The sequence below is a fragment of the Garra rufa genome, chromosome 8 (assembly GCF_049309525.1).
Source record: "Garra rufa chromosome 8, GarRuf1.0, whole genome shotgun sequence".
NCBI classification, from domain to species: Eukaryota; Metazoa; Chordata; class Actinopteri; order Cypriniformes; family Cyprinidae; genus Garra; species Garra rufa.
In genome coordinates this window covers 13,791,979-13,818,766 of record NC_133368.1, presented here as the reverse complement: position 1 = coordinate 13,818,766, position 26,788 = coordinate 13,791,979, and the positions used below count along the sequence as shown (strand labels likewise).

Sequence of the window (26,788 nt, the reverse complement as noted above, 5' to 3'; positions counted from 1 at the left end):
CAGTCATTGTTGGAAAGGGTTCAAATACACAAAATTGCTGAAAAACCAAAGAATTTGTGGGACCTGAAAGATTTTTCTAAAGAACAGCGGGCAGTTTAACTGTTCAGGACAAACAAAAGACTCATGAACAACTATCACTAAAGAAAAAAAAACAGCTGTGGATCATTCAAGTAACAACACAGTATTAAGAATCAAGTGTATGTAAACTTGTGAACAGGGTCGTTTTTATAAATTCAACTGTTATTTTCTCTTGTGGACTATATGTAAATGCCTTTTATGTGAAATATGTTATTCAGGCCAATACTAAATTAAAAATAACATGCATTTTGTATGATCCCTCTTATTTTGGTAAGATAATTAACAGATTCTGGAAGGTATGTAAACTTTTGAGCTCAACTGTATGTGATGCAAGGAACTGCATATAATAACTTTTAATCAATAAGCTGTCCCTGTAATTATATGTTTAAAAAAGAATAAAACATTGTTGGTGTTTAACTACCACTAGTGGTCATTTCAGCTGGAAACGGCATTGGATTGTGCGCAAAAATGACAGTAGAGGCATGTTTTTCAAGTGAGCCTGTGTTGCTAAAGACTTTTGTTTATAATTGTGTGGCTCTGGCAGAGACTTATCTGGCTTTGATATTCTGCTTAGAACAAATCATTATCACTCCCAATTTTTAAAATGTTTTTAAAACGTCTGTTTTTTATTATTGAAAAGCAGCCGATGGGTGTTTCTGGCCTGTGTGTGTGTGTGTGTGTGTGTGTGTGTGTGTGTGTGTGTGTGTGTGTGTGTGTGTGTGTGTGTGTGTGTGTGTGTGTGTGTGTCGGATGGCTGCTCCTCTTCCGTGTTCCCCAGTGTGACAGCAATCTCAGCACCCGTCTCCCCTTCAGTGTAAACGCCCTAATTATTCGTGTAGCAAACGAGAGAAAGACAGAGAGGAAGTTAATGAGAGGTGGGGGGTTGCCTCCCTCTTCCCCCCTTTCTTTGCCTCTTTTTATCTTACAATCCCTGTCTGCTCGGGTAAATCCCTCTCCCTTTCCATCGCTCCTTCCTTTTGGCTGTTTTCTCCTCTTATGTTCTTACCTTCCTGTCTCTCACCCCCCAAATTTCGTTTATATCGCTCGGCCCAATTTGCATATTTTAAGGATTTTCACCGTGAGGGAATCCATCTGGAATAGCTGGAATTCATATGCAGAGCATAATCAGTGTCTTATTCACAGAACTGTGTGTTTGTCGTGCACGAGAGACGACCCATTTGTATTGCTGATTGCATCTCTGCGGCACATCTTGTAAATGTCGATGTCTCCGAGGATAGAGTCAAAGGGTGCAGACGTGTCGTGAAGCGGTGAGGATAAATGATCCTGGGTGAGAAGGTCTATTCCCCCTCTTTCTTTTCTTTCTCTTTATCTCTCGCTCTCTGAGTAAACCATTGGCTTCCTTTTGTGTGAATTCCTCCTCTCACCCTCCTTTGTGTGCATCGGCCTTAATGTTGCCTAATTGATGTTCAGCTATTCATTAAAGGGGCTGGTGGCTGATAGTCCCTCAGCCTTCCCTCAGGAGTCAAACACACTTCCTATTTTCACTGGAATGACATTATAATCAAATCATCTGTGTGTCTTGTACCATAGAGGCTGCACCTGTCTCAATGCACATACCTGCTGCTCATACAACCGGTGGATCTTTTTGCATGAAGGTGTTTATAATGCCTTATAATATACATTGTAAGTGAACTTTTTAGTTGTCAAATTACAGAATCATTCAAAGAAGGTTCACTGAGTGCAACTTGCAGCTTGTTCACTGTTTAACACCTATGATAAAGGGTCACTTACCTATATAGATTATGACTATGGTGATTTGAGAGTCATAAACTAGGGTGTTCTTGAGTTAAATTAGTACAAATTGTATTTGTCATTTACAGTCAAAAGTTTACATACACCTTGCAGAATCTGCAAAATGTTAATTATTTGACCAAAATTAGAGGGATCAAACAAAATGCAGGTTATTTTTTATTTGACCTGGATAAGATATTTCACATAAAAGACATTTACATATAGTCCACAAGAGAAAATAACAGTTTATAAAAATGACCCTGTTCAAAAGTTTTCATACGCTTGATTCTTATGAATGATCCACAGCTTTGTTTAGTGATAGTTCCAGAGTCCCTTGTTTGTCACGAACAGTTAAACTGCCCGCTGTACTTCACAAAAATACTTTTTTCACAAAAATCTTTGGTTTTTCAGCATTTTTTGTATTTGAAACCTTTCCAACATTGACGGTATGATTTTGAGATCCATCTTTTTACACCGAGGACAACTGAGGAGCTCACATGCAACTATTACCGAAGGTTCAAATGCTTCAGAAAAAAAAAAAAAAAAAAAAATGCATTAGTACCCGGGGGTGAAAACTTTTTGAATTTGAAGACCAGGGTAAATTTAACTTATTTTGTCTTCTGGGGAACATGTAAGTATCTTCTGTAGCTTCTGAAGAGCAGTACTAAATGAAAATATATATATATATATTTAGGCAAAATAAGAAAAATAAAGTATCTTCATTCTGTTCAAAAGTTTAGACACCTGGCTCTTAATGCTTAGTTTTTCCTTCTAGAGCATCAGTGAGCGTTTGAACCTTCTGTAATAGTTGCATATGAGTCCCTCAGTTGTCCTCAGTGTGAAAAGATGGATCTCAAAATCATACGGTCATTGTTGGAAAGGGTTCAAATACACAAAAATGCTGAAAAACCAACAAATTTGTGGGACCTGAAAGATTTTTCTGATAAACAGCGGACAGTTTAACTGTTCAGGACAATCAGAAAATACCATACATTTTGTCAAATTCTGCAAGTTTTTAGCATTTGTGATACATTTAAAGCATTCTGAATGGCAGTAAATGTGAATATGTATGTTTACATGTAACAAGTCAGTAAATAGACCGATTTAAGTCTCAGGAATCTCAAATATACATCACAATAACAGTTTCCAGTGATTTGTCATTGGACACAACCAAACAATGACTCACAACTCAGTGACAGAGTCAGTGGTGAACTCAGTAACAAGTCTTGAGTTAGTCAATCTAATTCAAATCACAAACCCACAAGGATTTTATACCTGTTTAGTGAGTCTGTGACTGACTCATTAAAAATAATCAATTCATAAGATTCATTTGTTCGTAAAACAACTCGCACTGTCTTTGTGCTTTTTTTCATCAGAGAAAATCGCCTTTTAAAGTTGTCCAAATGAAGTTCTTAGCTATGCGTATCTAATCAAAACTAATCCAAAATTACATTTTGATATATTTATGGTAGGAAATTACAGTAGGATCATCATGAAAAATGATCTTTACTTAATATCCTAATGATTTTTGGCATAAAAGCAAAATCGATCATTTTGACCCATACATTGCATTGATGGCTGTGCTACTTACGACTGGTTTTGTGGTCCAGGGTCACATATTTTCCCAGCTGTCAATATTGGCTACATTTCAAATAATTGACTCAAATTTTTATGGTTGCAGTTTTTTTACAAGAAGATTTAATTCCTTATAAGCTGCATTATAAGGGCCTGTGAATACCTCAGCGTGGAAATGATCCATATGATACACCATCTGCAGATCCCGTGTATGGCTTGATTCTTTTCGCTGAAGCTTGTTAAAGCTGATTAGCCGTTGGCGCCTACACTGTGTTTATGCTTCGGGGTGTGTATTTGTGTATGTGTGCAATTAGACAGTGCGCCCGCTTTAGAAAGGATCTAGCACTTGTGTTTCACACTTTGACTGAGAAGATTAGACGGAAATCTTGTATTGTGTGTTTACAGACTTAGGACTTAAGACTTAATGATTGTGTTTGGCCACAAAGAACCATCTCAAAGGGTCCTTGCTTAGTGACTCATCTAGAAAGATCTCAAAAAAAAGATAAGAGGTCTGACTGAATTCAGCATGTTGGGCGAATGTTAGCTACAGTGACTAATAGAACTGAATGAACAACATCTTGAGCTTGTTGTGATGTATTTTCTTTGAAAAAACATGTGACATGTCACATTTAGCTTGTGTTCTGTTTCCAGTATGTCTGGTATCCTCCTCTGTTGGGTGGTGGTCGCGCTAAAACAGATAGGAGAACACTGCTCTCTTTCTCTCCCTAACAAGATCACACAATGTCACAGTGTCACCAAAGGGTCAATAGTCTCCTCGGCTCTGGGATTCCTCACTAACAGGGGTGCTGACACTGGTTGCAAAATCTATGAATGCAGCTCCTATGTCCTGCACGGCTTTTTGACATGACAGGTGTCTTGTGTTATCTGTGTGTTATGTGAAGGTTTGTTATGTAGCTAAGTGTCTGTTTGTTTATATGTAAATATAGGATTTAGTAAGAACAAAAGGTGTTTTAAAGCCTGTTAGGAAGCGTTGTAGAAGTTTTTAATCTCATTAAATAACTTTTTTTGTTCTCTCTAGTTCTTTTTCAAAAATCTACTGCAGCTTTAAATTAAAAATTGGTCTCAAAAATAAAAAATCTGTCTTAATTGACCTCATTCCTATAATGTTCTTTTGTGGAGGACACAAGGAGATGTTTCGAAGAATGTTCATGTTCATGAAATTAATCTCATTAAGCTATTAATCTCATTTGCGTTCACGTATAGGCTACTCAAATATGGCACATCAGTGATGCCAAATGCCATTATTTGATGGCAGTTTGAATATGTCAAGCTGCAAATGAGCAATATTTTCTGTGAGAAATAATAATTTGCATTTTTATATAGTGCCTTTAAAGCTAACTGTACAGTGCACTTTAAATAAGAAAGACGAGATGACAAAAAACATATAAACAAAAGGTATAAAAGTAAAAAGAACAACAAAAAACGAAGAAATAACATGTGCGTCAAAAAAAAAAAAATTATAGTAGCACTTTACAATAAGGTTCAATTTGTTAACATTAGGCAATGCATTAGGTATCATAAATTAAGAATTAAAAATACTTTTACAGCATGTATTAAAACTAGGGCTGGGACTCGATTAAAAAATTTAATCTAATTAATTAGAGGCTTTGTAATTAATTAATCGAAATTAATCGCATTTTAATCGCATATAAATATTTGACCTGAGAACAGTGAGAAGTAAGTTTTTTTATATGGATTTTTAGTATACCATTGAATAATGACTGAATACATAAGCTTAAGCAACAAAATATTGTTTATTTTTGTTCAACCAAGTCCAACAGACCAGTGCAATATTGCCATTAAGTGTAGTAATAGGCTCGATGTGCTGCAGTGATATGCGAATTCCTTGTTGCATAGCTTGCACACAACCATGCTCTTATCGACGCTTCCATCCATTCGTTTTTTGTAACAAAATTTCCCATCCACAGGGCCAACCAAAGCGGTCCCATCAGCTTTTTTGTCCATGTTCACTGTGGTTTGTTTTGCTGCGTCCCAATTCGCCTACTTATACTATGCCCTATAAGTATGTACTCTTTTTGTGAAGAAAAGTACATACTTTTGAGTATGTAGCAGAATAGTAGGCAAGCTTTGGGACATATACTTCGTCATAACTGCTTCTTTAATGGACGCTCTGTTGCTTAGTTACCTGAATCCTGTCACTGTTTAAACTGCCCTGTCAATCATCACAGTTAACATTATCTACATTTAGTTTAATTTAATTTCCTACCGTATTAGAGAGAAATGAAGAGGCACGTTCTTTAACGAGTCTTTCATGCCGAGAACTCTGCTCTTGTGTTTGCTTAATTATGCATTTAACCGTTAATGACCAAACCTATCATTTTAAATGTTGCTGCACATGGAATATAACGCGGATAACATTTAAAAAATATTTTTTATCAGGTTACACACTGATTATTTATCACTCAAACCCCTTTCTCTACCTGTCCGTTGGTCGCGCATATCCTCCATGTTTGTAGTTTTTTAACACTTTTTATGCGTGTTTGTAGTTCTAATTGAATTCTCGTTCACGGCGCAGTGTGTTGTTGGCAATATTAGCCGTTAGAGTTTGCATTGATCGTTAAGTAGTAGACCATCCGGGAATCTTTGGAATACTTTTTTAAACATACTACGATCTGGGACATACAATACTATTTAGGACGGACGCAGCTTGTCTGAACGCTAGTTGGTGCTCCAGTATAATCGGTCCGCCGAGTCTCATCCAGTGAGAAACGTTCCGCTGTGCAAAACTAAGTGCGATTAAAATGCGTTAAAAAATTTAACGCGTTATTTTTGTGTAATTAATTAATCTAAATTAAAGTCCCGGCCCTAATTAAAACCCTAATACATTTTAAACAGTTCACTTTGAATAAATTAACATTAGTTAATGTTTTGTGAACAAACATGAATTAACAATGACCAACAGCATGTTTTAGTGATGAGTAATGATTAATCGCGATTAATCACATCCAATATATATATATATATATATATATATATATATATATATATATATATATAGACACACACAGTATACATTTTGAAAATATTTACATTTATTTGCATGCATATATTTATATTCATATAATTTTTATTATATATAAATATATTTATTATAGAAACATAACATATTTTTCTTATACATGCATGTGTGTGTGTGTGTGTGTGTGTGTGTGTATATATATATATATATATATATATATATATATATATATATATATATATATATATATATAAATTAAGTATACAAGGTACACACACATATATTATGTACACAAAAACGTTTATTTTGTATGTGAATAATCACAATTACAGTTTTTTACAGATGCTAGGACACGTTTCTCAATACTTAGGTCACTTTTGCAAAACTCTTCACACAGTGAGCACAACAGAAGTCTATGAGGGCTAAACTGAGGATCAATTATCATTGTTTTGGCACAAAATGCATTCAATGACTACATCTCTCAAATTTCATGAATTCTTTTCTCACTCAGACACAACAACTGCCAAAAATCTTTGTACGTACAGGACATTTTGCACATGCTTACATACTGTTTTCAAAACTGTTAAACTTACGTTCAAAACAATAACATAATGCAAAACTGAATAAGACAGCAAAGTTCAACAGCAATATTTTATTGAAACATATTTCAAATCTAAAAATGTGAGTAGATTAGCATTACTATTGTATCTGTATCAGTGGATGGTGTGTATACAAATTCTTGTATTTTGGAATTACTTAGTGCAAAAAAATAAAAATAAATAAACGACATAAAATATTGACGAATTCTGCATCATGTCTGATTCATTCCAGTAACATATATTGTAGTTATAAACAATATATATTGCAATATATAAACAGAGATGTGTCCTTGTTTTACACAAGAAAACACTGTGTAATGCTGCATGTTGTTAGTGTTTTTTAGCTCATTGTTTTGTGGGTGACAAAGTGTGTTTGTCGGCTGTCAACCTTTGCTAGTGTTCTGGAAGAATGAGTTTATTTGAGACCTGAATAAAGTGTTTTGGTAGTTGTAGTGCATTTTGAATGTGGAATGAACTGCTTTGCCAAGCTGAAAGTCGGTTAGGAGAATTGTGTGAAGAGTTTTGCAAAAGTGACCTAAGTATTGAGAAATGTGTCCTAGCGTCTGTAAAAAACTGTAATCTAGATTGATAATTTTTTGTGAAAAGTTGTTGCATTAAGTTAACTAAGTAAACCTTGTAGTGTAGCCAAAATTATTTAAAAAATAAAATAAAATAATAAAAAATAAACAAATATCTGGAATATCATAGAATTTTAAAATGTCTATTCTAGACGTTAAAAGTCAGGAAATTTTAAATATTTTTGGCCAAGTCATGGAATATTAGGGATTTTTGTTTGTTGCTTTAAATTTTAGTTTCCATTTATCAAAATGTAATTTTTCTATACCGCATTTCTTTTTTTATTGCGTTGTAATTGTCACATAATTTGCCTGTTGTTATGGTTAGGCCACACGCATGCGTTGTGACGTGCAAAAAAAGTGTGTGTATGTGTGTTTAAATAAATAAAGCTAGCAAATGGATGGATCCACTCATTATAGGTAATGGAAATTCAGCTTTTTAGTCAGTGAAAGTTAGGGAAAAGTCAGGGAATTTGACATTTGGCTTAGAGTGGGAACCCTGAATAAAATACTAAAACAGTCAAGTAAAAACTTTTCAGAAAAGCATATTTTGTTATGGTGCTTTTTATCATTTATCAGTGAGAGCATTCAAACCCATTTACCTTCATTTATCATATAAACAGCAGCTTGAACATTCTTCAAAGCTCGTCAGATTCTTAAATATTATAAGATGTCAAATGAAAGTTGGGTTTAAAATGACCCGAGTTGGTCTTTTTTTTTTTTTTTTTTTTTGGATGAACTTTACTTTAAAATAACCCTGAAATCAATCAGTTGATCTTAAGAATCTTTAAGATCTTTAATCCTACACTCTTAAAAATAAAGGTGCATCAAAAAGTTCTTCACAGCGATGCCATAGAAGAACCATTTTTGGTTCCACAAAGAACCATTTAGTCAAAGGTTCTTTAAAGAACCATTTCTTGCTTACCTTTTTAAAATCTGAAGAACCTTATTTGCCACAAAGGTTCTTCAGATGTTGAAAGTTCTTTATGGAACCATTTAGACAAAAAGGTTCTTCTATGGCATCGTGAAACACCTTTATTTTTAAGAGTGTATATGAGTATAGAAACTTATATTCGAAAAATAAGAAGATCCTTCACTGCTGATACTAAGGTGTTGCAAAGATCCTCTGAAGAAGCTTTATTTGTGTAAGTGTGTTATGGGTGGTGGGGGTTGGAGCGTTTTTAACGCTTTAATCCGTCAGCCTGGCTGGGCTCTGTGTGCAGACCTGGGATGAGAGGAGGGTGGGAGAGAAATGGAGGGGAGGGGTAATAGAGAAACAAGAGGAGAGAGAGAGAGAGAGAGAGAGAGAGAGAGAGAGAGGGGGCTGAGGTTTGGGGGGAGGAGGACAGACGGGAGGAAATGTGTGTGAGAGAGAGATAGAGACAGCAAAGGTTTCCACACTTCTCTCTGAGAGGAAACAAAGAGCGTTTCCAAACCTCAAGCGCCTGACTTCAGCACTCACTCTGCGTCTTGACGGTGTCATCCGGCCCTACGTGACCTCCGCGTGGAGCTCTGCGCCTGTTTCTGGTTCCCGTCTGCCCCCTGTGAAGTTGACGGGACTCTGGTTGCAGCATGTGAGCAGGGAACAGCCTCAGCAGAGCTGCGTCTGTGTGCGGCTTGCGTGGTTGGATGAGTTGTGGGCACGTGCGCCGTCACTGCTGCTGACTCCACTGTGTGGTTTGGCTGACCTACTGCCAGACAGACACACAGAGACGCAGACAGAGTTCCAGAACGGAGAAAACGCTGCGCTTTAGACTTTCTGTAAACGTGTTGGACTGGCATCGGCTCTTCGGTAGAGTTTTTCACACCTGCGCTGCCAAGATGTGCTGATTGAGTGGTAAGTGGCTGATGATGGGAAACTTTGACACATTGTAAAAGTGGTGATCTGCAATTGTTAACTTAAAGAACTACACTAAAACAATGCTAGTCAGAAATTACTAGTAAATTTCAGGAATAATTACATGTGTTTGTTGTTGGATCACTGGATAAAAGCATGTACAAATTAAATAAATGTAAATGAATTAAAAGTGAGGTAGAAAGACTGAAATTTCCGTGTTTAACTTAAGATGCTCCAATGATCTTCCAATAAACTTCGAAAGATGTGTTTACAGACACATTTTGACCAGATTTGTGACCCTGGACCACAAAACCTTTTTAGTCTTAAGTAGCACAGATACAAATACATTGTATGGGTCAAAATTATCGATTATTCTTTTATGCCAAAAATCATTAGGATATTAAGTAAAGATCATGTTTAATGAAGATATTCTGTACATTTCCTACTGTAAATATACGAAAACCGAATTTTTGATTAGTAATAATATGCATTACTAAGAACCTCATTTGGACAACTTTAAAGGCAATTTTCTCAATATTTAGATTTTTTTGCACCCAAAGATTCCAGATATTAAAATAGTTGTATCTCGGCCAAATATTGTCCTATCCTAACAAACCATACATCAATGGAAAGCTTATTTATTCAGAAAAATTGACACTTATGACTGGTTTTGTGGTCCATGGTCACATTTAACCAATAAAAATGAATTGTGTTTGTATAAATTCATGTATTTAGGTTGATTTGGTCTTGAATAAAACCAGTTCATTTTTGAGGTTAACACTTTTAGGTTACCATTTTGTCTGTGTAGGCAAGTTTTCTCTATTATGTTTGTGGGTAAATCGCATCTTTTAGAGGAAAACGTTATTAAGATGTGGGACTTCTTTCAGGTTTCAGCTTCCAAAATTCAGAATACAATTGAGACAAAACAGACATAAGACACACAGTAAGAATATTGAGGCTGAATGTGCATTGCAAAGCTCAGATAGTTTAGTCATGTTTGAGGACATATTGAGATTGATTGCAGACTTGGTTTCCTGGCAAATCTGAGCACAGTTTGAGACACTATTGAAACTCTAGAGGACACATACGAGATCACAAGGCTCTGAGAAGTAAGATGATCTCTATTTGCTCTTCATTTAATCTCATTGCTCTTTAGGAGAAACAGTTGAGACAACAAAGATCTCTTTTGTGATTTTTTCTGTCTTTGAAAAAATGGAATTGAATGGTTTTGATGTTAGATGAGTAATTGCTTCACGATTAAGGAATGCAGAACTTTTTTTCTGATTCTTTTTAAAATCAAGCTCATTATTTAGTCATCTGGTTTTGCCATGCTAGCATGGGTCTGAGTCATTCACAAGAACAATTATGTTTCCTGTCAGAAAAGTTTGATGGCAAGAGTTTGTGTAAACCTCATTAATCGCTACCGGTTTGCTCTGTTGTGGCCGATTAGAAGGCATAGGGTTTGGCAGTGATTATGCCAGGCTGGCACTGGGGCATGATGTATGGCAGCAGGGAGAGCGGGTGCAGTGGGCATCAGATGGGTGTAGGACTGGGAGAGAGGTGTGGTTCATTATTGTCTGGAAATCATTTTTGATGGCTTTTTCCACTGACCTATTGTGATCATCTCGTGTCATGCTGGTCATGGTGATTCTGCTGAAGATTCAGCAGTTTCGTGATCTAAGCTGTGCTATGTAGACATTGGATCCTGTTAAAGACTGTGTGTTTGTGTTTGTGTGTGTGAGAGAGAGTTTTGGGGGATGGTGGTGAGAAAGAGGGTGAGATTTGTCTCTCATCCCCTTTTCCTCACACATTCATTTTAAAAACACAAATTGAGCTAGATTTGATTGTTTTATATATTTATTTACCTGCCTACCTTATTTTTTAATTAGCATTTTTAGCAACATTTTTGTTCATGTATTTTTTTAAAAACAAAGATATTGCTAGTAAACATAAAGTGTGTGAGTGTGTTTAAAGAGCAAGAAACATGTTAATTTATGTGTCGCAAGTGTGAGATTTGTCTCTAATGTCCTTTTACACTAAAAAAAATCTAATGTACTAGAGTTTAGAGTATTTTCAAAACTGAATGTTTTGTTTTCATTTTTCCATAATGATTTACTAAAGAGGAACCATTTTTGTAATATAATTTCATGCTTTATTGTGTGTTTCAAATATTGTTGGCTTGTTGATGAATTGCTTATGTTCCTAAGTCACTTATGTAATCTTTGCTAAGTGAATTAGCATTGGAAGCGTTGTTTTTGCTCGGGCAATTTTAGATTTGCATTGAATTTAGTATTGTAACATTTTATATGTGACCCTCGACCACAAAACCAGTCATAAGGGGCCAATTTGAAATTGAGATTTATACATAAATAAGCTTTCCATTGATGTATGTTTGTTTGGATAGGACAATATTTGGCCGAGATACAACTATTTGAATATCTGGAATCTGAGGGTGCAAAGAAATCAAAATATTGAGAAAATCGGCTTTAAAGTTGTCCAAAAGAAGTTCTTAGCAATGCATATTACTAGTGAAAAATGAAGTTTTGATATATTTACGGAAGGAAATGTACAAAATATCTTCATGGAACATGATCTTTACTTAATACCCTAATGATTTTTGGCATAAAAGAAAAATCAATGTATTTTTGGCTATTGCTACATATATACCGTTCTACTTAAGACTGTTTTTTGGTCCAGGGTTACATATAGCATACAATACAACTCTTTGTTTTTGACAAACCTGTCAAAATAGTAAAGCTTAACTTGTTCTGAAACAGAACACTCTTTTAATATTGAGGTTTTCTTGTATCAGTTTCCTGCTTTATTATTAACAGCCTGACAAATAGATCCTGGGTCTTTCTTTTCTCCCTTACGGTGAAGATTTGTACGCTGATACCATCTCTGAGACTGTATGTGATTGGAATAGACTGAATGCAGACATGAGCAGCTCCCTGCTTCCATAGTGATGGTCCATGCCTAAACCCTGCCTAATCGCCCGGCCCCTCCCATTTGTTCCCAGGGGGTCCCGGCCTCTTTCAGATGGTGGGGTAGGGGCTGTTTAAAGTGATAGGGCTGCACCGGCGGCGCTCACAGAGAGGGGAGCAGCGCAGCAGAAGACACTAGGGATGGTTGCAGCCATCGGGAAGTGAAACGTGTGTGTCTGGTGAGATCCCTTTCTGAAATATGTGCACCTGCACTGGTTTGTGTGGGTGTGTCTGTGTGTGTGCACGTCTTTGAAGTAGTGTATTCTTATTGGGGATTAAACAAAGCTTTTGGGATTTCCTCAGATGTGTAAACGTACAATAATAATCATGTGTTTTCAAATTAGATATTTTTGTATTTAAAGAGAGTATCTTCTCACTTTTTTGGAGCTGTTTAAAGTTGAAATAGTGTGTAATTTCTGCGCTACACTGGTGTTGAAACAATTTTCACTCAGAAAGCACTAGTAAATTGCACAATTAATTTTAAAGAACAGCAAGTAACGCAATGAAAAGTTTACATAAATTATTATACCAAAATAAGAGGGATCATACAAAATGCATGTTGTTTTTTATTTAGTGCTGGCCTGAATGAGATATTTCACATAAAAGACGTTTACATATAGTCCAGGAGAAAATAATAGTTGAATTTATAAAAATTATCCTGTTCAAAAGTTTACATACACTTGATTCCTAATACTGTGTTGTTACCTTTTGTTTAATGATAGTTGTTCATGAGTTCCTTGTTTGTTCTGAACAGTTAAACTGCCTGCTCCTTCAGGTCCCACAAATTCTTTGGTTTTTGAGCATTTTTGTTAGTGGTGGGCCGTTATCGGCGTTAACGTGCTGCGTTAACGTGAAACTCTTATCGCGCGATAAAAAAAATATCGCCGTTAATCTATTCTCAAATTTGGGTTGGGAGCTGGGTCTAAACTACGCAAGCTATGATGACTTTCACCTTGATAGTTTAACGCGGATGTATACCGAAGACTGTAGAATATGGTCGCGCGTTTAAGTCTTCTCCGCCAAAACACAGACGGGATCGCGTCGTCCTCCATTCATAAAAAAACGAATCTACTATAGCGAAATGCCACGTAAATTCGTCGTTTTTTGGATTCATAAATCAAATGTTGGTCAGTCACTTAATTCAAATCGCGATATGGACTATAGTGTATGTGAAAACTGAAATGCAAAAAGACCGTTTTAATATGAATCCGATATGTTCCGTTTGCCTAGCTGTATGTATGCATTGCGGAGACGAGCTTTTACTACACGCATACTGAAACACACGTGACGCTCCCGGTAATTTTTGGCATTTTCATCTCACATGAACAGATAAACTCAATCTCCCAAACTGCTGTGAGTGTCACTTTTACCGTTTCATTTGAGAAAACTAGCATCATATCATACTGTATGACACAGAAACTTCACGGCAACCTGTCAAAATAAAAGTACGGTGTAACATGTAATGGGTTGGGTAGCTGTTGACGTTAAAAAAACACAATCTAATAGGGAGAAAAAATAATTTCAGTGTTAGTTAGTTAGTAAACACAAGTAGGCTACATCTAATTGAACATAATTTATTTTCATCAACAAATTATCATAGAACAGCTTTATGAGCTTTATGATCCATTCTCAAAGACTTTAAGTCATTATTTGGGTAGCACACATATTCTGAATGCCTTCAGCAGAATTCAAATTAGCCATTTTAATCTAGATTAATCTAGATTAATTCCAAGATTTAATCTAGATTAATCTAGATTAAAAAAATTAATCTATGCCCACCCCTAATTTTTGTGTATATGAACCCTTTCCAACAATTACTGTATGATTTTGAGATCCATCTTTTCACACTGAGGGACTCATATGCAACTATTACAGAAGGTTCAAATGCTTCAGAAGGAAAAACGATGCATTCCCTGCTGAAAAAAAAACAGCATATGCTGGTTAGGTATGTTTTGGTGCTGGGATGCTGGTTTATGCTGGTCCTTTGCTGGTTAATGCTGGTCCCTTGCTGGTTTATGCTGGTCCTTAGCTGGTTAATGCTGGTCCTTTGCTGGTTTATGCTGGTCATGTTGCTGGTCAAGGACCAGCATAAACCAGCAAAGGACCAGCATTAACCAGCAACATGACCACCATAAACCAGCAAAAACCAACAAGGGACCAGCATAAACCAGCAAAGGACCAGCATACACTAGCTAAAACCAGCATCCCAGCACCAAAACATACCTAACCAGCATATGCTGTTTTTTTTCAGCAGGGTTAAAGGAGAAGTCCGGTGTGATATTGACCTAAAGTGTAATGAATCATGATACCGAGTGTGAACTTACCTTTCATAGCTCATCTCGGCTTGTCCCCTGCACTTCGAAATCTGGCGTTAGTTAGCCGATGCTAACAAAAGGTTGTCTTTGAGGTGAATCGGGCATCGGACTAGCCATGTAAATAAATCACTGTTTTACACCATTTACGAGGCACAAAGTAGCTCCACACTTCATTGGTAGACTTCCAAGGGCCCTGAAATTTAAAACGAGACATTGAGAACTTTGAAAAAGCACTGGTAGTTTATTTACAAGAAGATTTATACAGACAGCACTTTTACCGGAAATTTACCGGTCGCCGCCATCTTGAATTTAGTCACGATAAGTCGAGTGACGAGCAGGAAGGAAACTATACTACTACTTCATAAAACTCAGTAGCTTCATCGTCCGAGATCCTTGCAATATCGTGACTAAATTCAAGATGGCGGCGACCGGTAAATTTCCTGAAAGTACTGTCTGTATAAATCTTCTTGTAAATAAACTACCAGTGCTTTTTCAAAGTTCTCAATGTCTCGTTTTAAATGTCAGGGCCCTTGGAAGTCTACTGGACTTCTCCTTTAAGAGCCAGGGGGTGAAAACTTTTGAATGGAATGAGATGTGTACTTTTTTTTTACTTTGCCTAAATATCATTTTTTTTTTTTTTTTTTTTTTTTCATTTAGTACTGCCCTCCAGAAGCGGCAGAAAATACTTACATGTTCCCCAGACGACAAAATAAGTTAAATTTACCCTGATCTTCAAATGCAAAAAGTTATCACCCCCCTTTTAATGCATCGTTTTTCCTTCTGGAGCATCAGTGAGGGTTTGAACCTTCTGTAATAGTTGCATATGAGTCCTTTATTTGTCCTCAGTGTGAAAAGATGCATCTCAAAATCATACAGTCATTGTTAGAAAGGGTTCAAATACACAAAAATTAAAAACCAAATAATTTGTGGGACCTGAAAGATTTTTTTTGAAAAACAGCAGGCAGTTTAACTGTTTAGGACAAACAAGGAACTCATGAACAACTATCACTCATTCAGGTAACAACACAGTATTAAGAATGAAGTGTATGCAAACTTCTGAACAGGGTCATTTTTGTAAATTCAACTATTATTTTCTATGTAAACATCTTTTATGTACTAAATAAAAAATAGCATGCATTTTGTATGATCCCTCCTGTTTTGGTAAAATAATTAACATTTTGCAGATTCCGCAAGGTGTATGTAAACTTTTGACTTCAACTGATCATAATTTTGAAGTAAAAAGACTGAAATTATTGTCTTCTTGTAAAACTTACTCCAGTAATATTTGTTTTAGGAGACACATGACAAGTGAAAACAAAGTGTGTTTTAAAATCGGCTCAAAATATCATGCAAACAACATGTTTGATATCCTGCGACTGGATAAATTCATAGTCTGAAGCTAAAAAATGTCATGTAGTGTATTAGTCTGTGCTCATACAGTACACGATTTTCTGTGAAAATGTCAACTCTGACTGCCCAAAATCTGCAGACTGGGACAGACTTGTGTATTTCAGCCTTTAAACTTGGAAGAGAAAAGGTATTTTAACATCAAAAATGTCTCGAACAGACCTATGTTGGACAGGAGTCAGCAGTGGACATAATTGCTTTCTATAACCACTGGAAATAGGAAGTTATTGTCCTATGACACGAATCTTCCTGGTAGGACAGTAGTGCTGTTCAATAGCTATCAGTCAATTACAGTCATCTGAAAGAATGGGGGGAGAGTGCTGTGAGTTTTGTAGCTGCTCAGAAGCCCATGTGTCATCAGAGCAAGATGGAGTGGCACCTGTAAATGAGAGTCAGCGAGTGTTTCTTCTCTCCAGATTTTCCAATTCCGAGCGGAATGAGAAATTATTCCACAGGACAGAAATCTGGGTCAGTCTGTGGAATGCACATAAATACACGTCTGGTGTGCGGTGAAAACTTTATGGAGATGGAAGGACAAGACTGAGAGGACAGTTTAAAACAGTGAGTGATGGGCAATAGACAGCAGTCACAGTAATGATGATGATGAGATGATGGTGCAGGAAAATAAATAGACAGTTGAGGCATTCTTGGGTTAGATATGTCAAAGGCCTGTACGAACTCTGCATCTGCAGAACATTTTGATTTATTCAACTACACTTTATGTGGAATTCTGCAGTTTACCTCACAGCATTAGCAAAGCGAATGCAACAAAACATTGTACCTAGGCTTGCTATTGCCCAGGCATATAATCCAACTGTGTTATGTATTTTTCTGGAAGCCACCACATTTTTACAAGCATAATGTCTGTGTGAGCTCAAAACTGACCTTATCTCCATTGTCTTAATAAAAGAGAAAATACTCTAACATTTCTTTTTTCATTGAAAATCCTATTTTACTCTTGAAATGAGTCGCATTATGGGTTTGTAAATTGACAGCTGGGATTGATCAGTTGGTGCCTCCCCAGTATTTGTGGTCATGTTTTCTTTGGTTTATCTTTGAAGTCAGAATCTCACCTCTGCATTTACAAAGCCCAGTTCAGCAGATGTAAATTGGCTGGAGTGTGTCTGTGTCGCAGCTGTGGCCACCTGACAGTGCCTCCATCAGCAGTTTGATGTGGGAGGGATGTGCACCTGATCCCCATCCATACCACTGTCACCTCTTATTCACCGCACACACACAGTGGCAGCTTATTGACCTTTGACTTTTATCTCCAAGCGCTCTGTGCTAGAGCATCATTTCAAACCCAATCTTTACAAATAGAATCTCAAAGCTCCTGCTTTGGGGCTGATCATTAGCCAGATGTTCTCATTATTCAGAATCATCTTTTTTGATTACTAAATACATTTTTTGATAATAATGGTGGTGGTCGACAGCTAGTGTAAAGGTGTTGTCAGACATTTTTGCAGCAAAATCCATTGTCAATAGTGTAGTGATGTATAAAGCACATCTCACACAGAAACCATTTTGAAACCATGTGGCTTTCTGTCGTTCTAAAAGATATATATATATATATATATTAGTGGTGGGCCGTTATCGGCGTTAACGTGCTGCGTTAACGTGAGACTTTTATCGGGCGATAAAAAAAAATATCGCCGTTAATCTATTCTCAAAATTGGGTTGGGAGCTGGGTCTAAACTACGCAAGCTATGATGACTTTCACCTTGATAGTTTAACGCGGATGTATACCAAAGACTATAGAATATGGTCGCGCGTTTATGTCTCCTCCGCCAAAACACAGACGGGATCACGTCGTCCTCCATTCATAAAAACCGAATCTACTATAGCGAAATGCCACGTAAATTCGTAGTTTTTTGGATTCATAAATCAAATATGGTCTGTCACTTAATTCAAATCGCGATATGGACTAGTGTCTGTGAAAACTGAAATGCAAAAAGACCGTTTTAATATGAATCCGGTATGTTCCGTTTGCCTAGCTGTATGTATGAAATTCATTATACTATGAATGGTGGAGACGCGCTTACTGAAACACACGTGACGCTCCCGGTAATTTTTGGCATTTGCATCTCACATGAACAGATAAACTCAATCTCCAAAACTGCTGTGAGTGTCACTTATACCGTTTCATTTGAGAAAACTGGCATCATGTCATACTGTATCCCAAGTGTGCCGCACGAGTCTCGAAAAGTGAAGCCAAAAGTTTTCGATCGCCCCCCAGTGGCTGGCTGCAGTATAGGTCATAAACCCCGCCCTCTCCATGTAATCTAATGGGATTTGAGCCAAACTAAATAATCGAATTACACTTGAAATAATTTTTTTCCAAAGATGGTTTCCATCGTGTGAGGTAGTTCTTATAATGCTGATTCATGTTCAAGTGTTCATTTTTCAAAAAAGTTCGCTTTTAGGTAGTTATTTTATGCTATAAAAACGGGGTGTGGTGTCATGATTGTGATCTTGCGATTGGGTCTGCGGGAGTTTGGGCGGGACTTTGATACCGCGGCTCCGCCTCGCGACACTACTGCGCAGACTCTGGCTCCAAACGAATCTCTACTGCGCAGAATCTGGCTCCAAATGACGTAATTTCCCCCAAGATGGCAGCGGCCATATTAAGACATTTTGGCTTCACTTTCCTATATGGAATGAAGCGGAGATGAGTCGTCCATCTTTTTTTTTACAGTCTATGTACTGTATACACAGAAACTTCACGGCAACCTGTCAAAATAAAAGTACGGTGTAACATGTTTAGTCATTATTTGGGTAGCACACATATTCTGAATGCCTTCAGCAGAATTCAAATTAGCCATTTTAATCTAGATTAATCTAGATTAATCTAGATTAAAAAAATTAATCTATGCCCACCCCTAATATATATATATATAAATAGACAAAATAGTATGTAATTTTGTAATTTTAATGTCAGCTATTTATCAGTTATCAGTTAAAATAATAATTATCGGCTTATTAGTATTGGTTAATTTATTTTAGTTTTTAGTGCTTAATTTTCCACAAAATAGCATAGAATTAAAAGGCATTAATTGGTTAAAAAATACAAACATATAAAAAGTATCTATATAATTTATAATTTATTTAGACAAAATAGTTTAGAATTTTAATATCAGTCATTTATCGGTTATTGAATTTAACATGGGGAAAAAATTATTGGCTTTTCAGTATTGGTTGATTTATTTTATTTTTTAGTGTTTTATTTTTCACAAAATAGCATAAAATTATATGCCATTTATCAATAATCGGCCTCAAAATCGTTTATTGGTATTGACAAACCGATTTTAGATTTTTATGGGGGTTTTTTTGTTTTTTTTTTTAAGACAAAATAGTTTAGAATTTTAATATCAGACATTGATCAGTTATAAGCCTTAACAAAAAAACAAAAACAAAAAAAAAATATCGGCTTTTTAGTATCGGTTGATTTATTCGAGTTTTTAGTGTTTTATTTTTCACAAAATACCATAGAATTATAAGCCATTTGTCAGTTATTGGCCTTAACATTGAAAAAATATATATTGGTTTATTAGTATTGACCAACTGATTTGAGCTTTTACTGTTTTTTTTTTACTGACAAAATAGTTTTGAATTTTAATATCAGCCATTTATCGGTTATCGGCCTTAACATGAAAAGAAAATATCGGCTTATCGTATTGGTCGACTTATTTTAGTTATTAGTGTTTTAATTTTCACAAAATAACATAGAATTATAAGCCATTTATCAGTTATTGGCCTTAACATGGGGAAAAATATAGGTTTATTGGTATTTACCAACTGATTTTTTTTTTTTTTTTCACAAAATAGCATAGAATTATAAGCCATTTATTGGTTGTTGACCTTAACATGAAAGAAAAAATAGTATCTGTTTATTGGTATTGACCACCCGATTTAACCTTTTAGTGTTTTTAATCATTTATTATTACTAATATCAGCCATTTATCGGTTATCGGACTTAACATAAAAAAATAATTATTGGCTTATCTGTATCGGTTGATTTATTTGAATTTTTTTGTGTTTTATTTTTCACAAAACAGCATAGAATTATAAGCCACTTATAGGTTATTGGCCTTAACATGAAAAAAAAAGTTGTTTTTTGGTATCGACCAACTAATTTTAGCTTTTAATGTTTTTTTCATTTATTTAGACAAAATAGTTTAGAATTTATTGGTTATCGGCCTAAATATAGAAAAAAATATAAGCTTATTATCAGCTGATTGATTTTAGTTTTTAACATTTTATTTTTAATATATTTAGACAAAACTGTATATAATTTTTTACATTAGCCATTTATCAGTTAACTTGGGAAAAAATGGCTTATACACACCTACATAACATTGTGAGATGTGATGTTTTTCTCAGCACTGCATTCTGTACATATACTCCGTCATCACTACTCTGTGGCCCAACACTGTGGTCTGGATGAGCTGAGGTCTCCTGCAACAGAAGAAGGTAGTTCAGAGAGGTAGTGTAGGCAGGAGAATAGCCGTCCATTGTGTGTTGCACCACGCTCTGTGTTTGAGCAGACAATGCATGCGTCAGGTCAGCTGCCTGAGCTCAACTACAGTAGTGCATTGTTTGCATGATCCACATCTCGCTCTGAAGACAGTAGACCTCTCAGTTCTTGATGGTGACTCAGGGGCATCTGTACACACTTGCGACAGTGTCTGCCGATCACACCTCTGCTGCCGCCCGCTGAAAATCTCAGCCATTCCGCTTGTCTGTGAACTCATCCATCTTTCTCGAAGACAAGCCTTGTTTCAAGCTTTCGTTGTCAACTTTGACATACCTTTGAGGTAGATTTATGGAGTTTAGTGGCTGTTGTGAACTACAGGTTGGCTGTGTTGACTGGCGAGCCAGCTGTTTGAGTGGTATGTTTTCCCAGCGCCCCCCTCCCGGTGATGTGCGGAGGTTTTTATCATCCTTTCTGGACGGCTGGGAAAGGCGCGGGGAGGGGAATGTGTCAGAGACTGTTTGGGAGCCTCACTTTTCTTTAGTGGTGTCAGTCAGCAGGGCCGTGGCCTCCACGCTGAATCAATATGGCTTTTGTTGGAGGAGAAAAAGCTCCTTTACAGGCTGGGATCTTGGAGTGAAGCAGGGTGATGCAGGATAACAAGGGAATAAGCATCCGACACAAGGTTTCAACATTCCCATACTGCTCCAGTGTGACACATTTAGCAGTGTCCAAGTTCATTTTCAATCCTCACATCTTTGACTTCTAGAAACCACAGCACTGTCATACTCTTACAAACCAGTCAATGTGACCTGATTGGTTGGTTCACTTGGGGTTGTTCATTGATTTCATGCTCATTTGGCCTGTTTTATCATTATAATGTCTGATTGTGGGTTTCATGTCAATAATCCCAGCTGTGAACTTGCTATATTAACTGTCAGACGTCTCATAGACTCATACCCCATCACACAGACTCCATCCATTTATCCATCTATCTACCAGGAGAAAGACTCAACTGACCGTGACAGCCACAAATGGGGCCATTTTGCTGTTTTCAGCTTCATATTTGGCGATCGTTTGGTTTCATTTTTCATGTGTTTGATTTTCAGTGTTTATTTCTTCTTCATGTGATTGAAGAGTAACTGAAGTGCGGCAGGCTGAGGTCTGCTCGTGCCATTGTGGTGGCATTACTGATCGGAAAGGTCTCCATTAGTTTATAAAATTGCATGTGTTTCAGACAGCCTGTAATTAGGCCTGTGTATCAGAGCCCAGACTGCTGTCAGCAATATCTGCTGGTGGAATAAACAGGAGGAAAATCGCTCCAAGTGTGTCAGTAAAACAATATTTCCATGACTATTTATGAACTTCAGAGTAAAATTTCAATAATTCTCAGCTGATTTATTAAACATGCTGCTGGAACTTTAGGTTTAGGTTTGATGGTGTGTTTTAGACTAGTACCCCTGCTGAAAAAACCAGCATATGCTGGTTAGGTATGTTTTGGTGCTGGGATGCTGGTTTTAGCTGGTTTATGCTGGTCCTTTGCTGGTTTATGCTGGTCCCTTGCTGGTTTATGCTGGTCCCTTGCTGGTTAATGCTGGTCCTTTGCTGGTTTATGCTGGTCATGTTGCTGGTCAAGGACCAGCATAAACCAGCAAAGGACCAGCATTAACCAGCAACATGACCAGCATAAACCAGCAAAAACCAGCAAGGGACCAGCATAAACCAGCAAAGGACCAGCATACCCTTGTCAAAAAATCCTATTGGAATTTCAGTTTATCCTATAGGATCTTAGTGGATTCTTAGAATCCTATTGGACTTTACGATTTATTTTAATGGAATTTCACTTTGTCCTGTAGAATTTTATTGGATTCTTAGAATCCTATTGGACATTCTGATTTATTCTAATGGAATTTCACTTTGTCCTGTAGGATTTTATTTGGTTCTCAGAATCCTATTGGACATTACAATTCATTTTAATGGGATTTCAGTTTGTCCTGTAGGATTTTATTGGATTCTTAGAATCCTTTAGGACACTCTGAACTATTTTAATGGAATTTCACTTTGTCCTGTAGGATTTTATTTGATTCTTAAAATCCTATTGGGCATTACTTTTTGTTTTAATGGAATTTCACTTTGTCCTGTAGGATTTTATTTGATTCTTAAAATCCTATTGGGCATTACTTTTTGTTTTAATGGAATTTCACTTTGTCCTGTAGAATTTTACTTGATTTTTAGAATCTTATTGGACAGTATTTTATTTAATGGGATTTCACTTTGTCCTGTAGAATCTTTTATTGATTCATATAATCTTATTGGTTATTGTCATTTTTAAATGAAATATCACTTTGTCCTGTATGATCTTATTTTATTTATTTATTTTTTTTTTTTTTGTTGATTAATTACTTTTAAATTTTACTTTTTTTAGAGTAACACTGCATGTTTGTGTGCACCTGTAACCCACAATAAATTGCAGCCTATATGAATACACACAAATATAAACACATAATATGTATTTATTGAAATTCATAATATTAAAGAATTCACAGAAACACGAACATCTATATATGGTGCGGCCCCTTTAAGGAATCAGAACGTAGCGCGCCTGCAACTGTAGCGCGCATCATTTTAAAATAACGGTCAAAGAGGAAAAGCAGCAAGTGATTAGCGGTGTTTAACTTGTTCAAATTTGATTTCAAAGACGCCAAAAATGTTGAAATAGTAACACTTATCTGGTCTGCATCCTAAACCAACAAATTTGGGTGGTCTTGGTGAGTTGTTGAACTCGTGTTTGATTGTATCTGCTGATTAGCACAGGAGTCTGCAGTTAACGTTACGTGTCAAAAGCTATGAATCTGTATAACTGGTATTATAAACGATAGTCATAACGTTATATGTTTATGGTACTAATTTTCATTGTATAAAACATTGGAGTAGTGACTATTCTGCCACCATTTGTAGCTGTTTTAATTAATATTGTGCTTTACGGCTTTGTGTAGCGTCACTATACTTTAAGTGCAAATAGCGCACGTTGTTGGCAGAAGCTACTGGTGTGTGATTAGGCTAGTGAACACTATAAATGACAGCAGTCTTAATTTCTCCCTTTTCAAATGTTTTAATAAAAATGAAGGAAATAATGTTGTGATGTCTATTTGCTTTGACTTGAGAACAACAATGTTGTTATTTTTCTTGTGAAGAAAAAAAATAGATCAGTGGTTACTAACGTTACAGAAAAAAGACAAATTTAGGATTTAATTATTTTAGATTTAATCCTAACTATTATTAACTAATCATCCAGCCCAGGTGAATTTGCTAAATTAAACTACTAATTTAGACTGTGCTTTGTTTCTTTTTTTTTGGTTATGTTATGTTATTTATTTATTGTCACAGTAAAGTGTTATTTTTCATTCCAACTTCTGGTGTCCTCTAATTTTTATATCTACCTCCCTCACTCAAGTCTAGACCTGGTCCAGTGAAGTATTTGCATTGAAGGACAGTGCTACTGTGTGTGTGTGTGTGTGTGTGTGTGTGTGTGTGTGTGTGTGTGTGTGTGTGTGTGTGTGTGTGTGTGTGTGTGTGTGTGTGTGTGTGTGTGCGTGCGTGCGTGCGTGCGTGCGTGCGTGTGTGTGAGAGAGAGAGAGAGAGAGAGTGTGTGTATGTGTTTGCACTAAGGCTGTGTGCTGCACAAATCAGCTCACAATGTTGTTTACAATGTTAGTGAACAAGGTGATGTGAACAGCAAACTGCAAGCACTATTTGACAGTAAAACAAAAACAGTGAAAAGTGCACTTCTAGATTACAAAAAGAACAGGCATCCAATTTGATCCCATAAAAATCCCATAGAAACCATCCTACTGAATATTTATGTCTTGACAAAAAATCCTAAAGGATTCAAATAAGAATTTTGTACAGGATTCTTATTGGAATTTCTATCATATTTTGGAACCATTCCTATAGGATTTCGATAGGAATATTCTTATAAAAAATAAATATTCTGTAGGATCATTCTTAAAGGATTTTTTTATGGGATCAAATTGGATGCTTGTTCATGTCTTTATGGGAACTTTTTTTTAATCTAAATGTGCTCTTTTCCACTTCTTGTTTTGCTAACAGATAGTACTTGCAGTTTGTGGTTTACATTGCCTTGATGTAGACGTTATTCATTGTCTGTTGCTTATCAAAAAATCCTAAAGGATTCTGATAAACTTGTACAGGATTGTTATTGGACTTTCTATCATATTTTGGAACCATTTCTATAGGATTTGATATGAATAGTCTTAAAACAGGATCCCCTTAAAATCCTGTAGAAACTATCCTACAGGATATGTATGTCTTGTCCTAAGAAAAATCCTATAAGACAATTCCTAATGGAATCCTTTAGGAACGGTTCCAAAATATGATAGAAATTCTGATTTGAATCCTGTAGAAGATTCCTAGTGGAATCCTTTAGGATTTGTAGAGGATTCCTATTTGAATGTATATTAAGGTGAGTTAAAGTAAACTGCAAGACACTAAACTAATATAAACAATAAAAAAGTGTACCTTTTAGGATTCTTCAAAATTTTTGAAAGATGCTTTAAAAGAAAACCCATTAAAATCCCATAGAAAATATCCTACAGGATATTTATGGCTTGTATAAGAAAATCCTATTAGACAATTCCTAATGGAATCCTTTAGGAACGGTTCCAAAATATGATAGAAATTCTAACTGGAATCCTATAGAGAATTCCTATTGAAATCCTATAGGATTTTTTGACAAGATATACCAGCTAAAACCAGCATCCCAGCACCAAAACATACCTAACCAGCATATGCTGGTTTTTTCAGCAGGGACATGCTTCCTAATTCTCTTAAACAGTACACTGTCATTCAAAAATATGGGTTTGGAAAGTTTTTTATTTTTTAGTTAGCAGTTGTTAAGTTTAGGTATGGGGTAGGATTAAGGGATCAGAAAAATCCTCCAGGTCCCACGAATTCTTTGGTTTTCTAGCATTTTTGTGTATTTTAATCCTTCTCAACAATGACTATGATTTTGAGATCCATCTTTTCACACTGAGGACAACTGAGGGACTCGTATGCAACTATTACAGAAGGTTCAAACACTCACTGATGCTTCAGAAGGAAACACAATGCATTAAAAGCCAGGGGGTGAAAACTTTTGAACAGAATGGAGATGTGGGCTACATTTTTCTTATTTTGACTAAATATCTTATTTTTTCATTTAGTACTGCCCTTCAGAAGCTACAGAAGATAGTTGCATGTTTCCCAGAGGTTTAATTTAGCTTGATCTTCAAATTCAAATTCAAGAATTTATGTGACCTGAAGGATTTTTCTGAAGAACAGCAGGCAGTTTAACTGTTCAGGACAAACAAGGGACTCATGGACAACTATCACTAAACAAAAAACACAGCTGTGGATCATTCAGGTAACAACACAGTATTAAGAACCAAGGGGATGTAAACTTTTGAACAGAGTCCTTTTTATAAATTCAGCTATTATTTTCTCTTGTGGACATGCATTTTTGTAAAATAATTAACATTTTGCAGATTCTGAAAGGGGGGTGTAAACTTTTGAGTGAACATTGAAAGCCTTTGTGATATTTGTGTGTTTTTTTTATACTGGAAATTTGTGTTTGTGCAGCCAGTTTGCTGTACTAAACGATAGTTGGATGTTTACAGGACGTGCGGAGCTCAGCGCACCAGCGGGCTGGTGAACTTTCTCTGTGCCCTGCTGTGCCAGGCTGATGGGCTGACGCTGAGCAATGTGATGCCAGCTTTTCAAACACAGAATACATGATTCATCACAATCCTTTTGTTTCTCTCTCTCTCTTTCTGTAGGTGACATCACACAGAAAGGCTATGAAAAGAAAAGAGGGAAATTATTGGCGCCCTACATACCCCAGATACAAGGTAAACAACTCACTCTTATCAACTGCAAATCCACTGTTTAATCAGCTATTTAAGCACACGGTGCATGTCTAGGTTAAAAAATCTTCACCCTTTCGACCTTCATGAGAGGTCTGCGTTTCACTGCGGTCTGGATTGATCTGAAAGGCATGCGTGGTTTCAGTACTGTCAAGGATACTCTGAGCTAATGGAAACAATGTGTGTGTCTCTCTGGGGAATAGAAGTTGTCCACGCTATAAAACTAAAATCTAAGTGCAGGGTTCAAACTGCCTCAAACTCTCAATTATGTGG

At 36.3% G+C, this 26,788-nt stretch overlaps 1 protein-coding gene across 3 annotated transcripts in view; it reads left to right on the top strand.

Annotated features, from left to right (window-relative positions):
- dip2a (disco-interacting protein 2 homolog A) overlaps positions 1-26,788 on the top strand; it is a 177,042-nt gene that overhangs the window by 88,050 nt on the left and 62,204 nt on the right. For all 3 annotated transcript variants that reach the window (XM_073846361.1, XM_073846359.1, XM_073846360.1), the window contains exon 2: positions 26,429-26,500. In XM_073846361.1, coding sequence (XP_073702462.1) covers positions 26,429-26,500 — 72 coding nt within the window. The remainder of the gene's footprint in view (positions 1-26,428; positions 26,501-26,788) is intronic.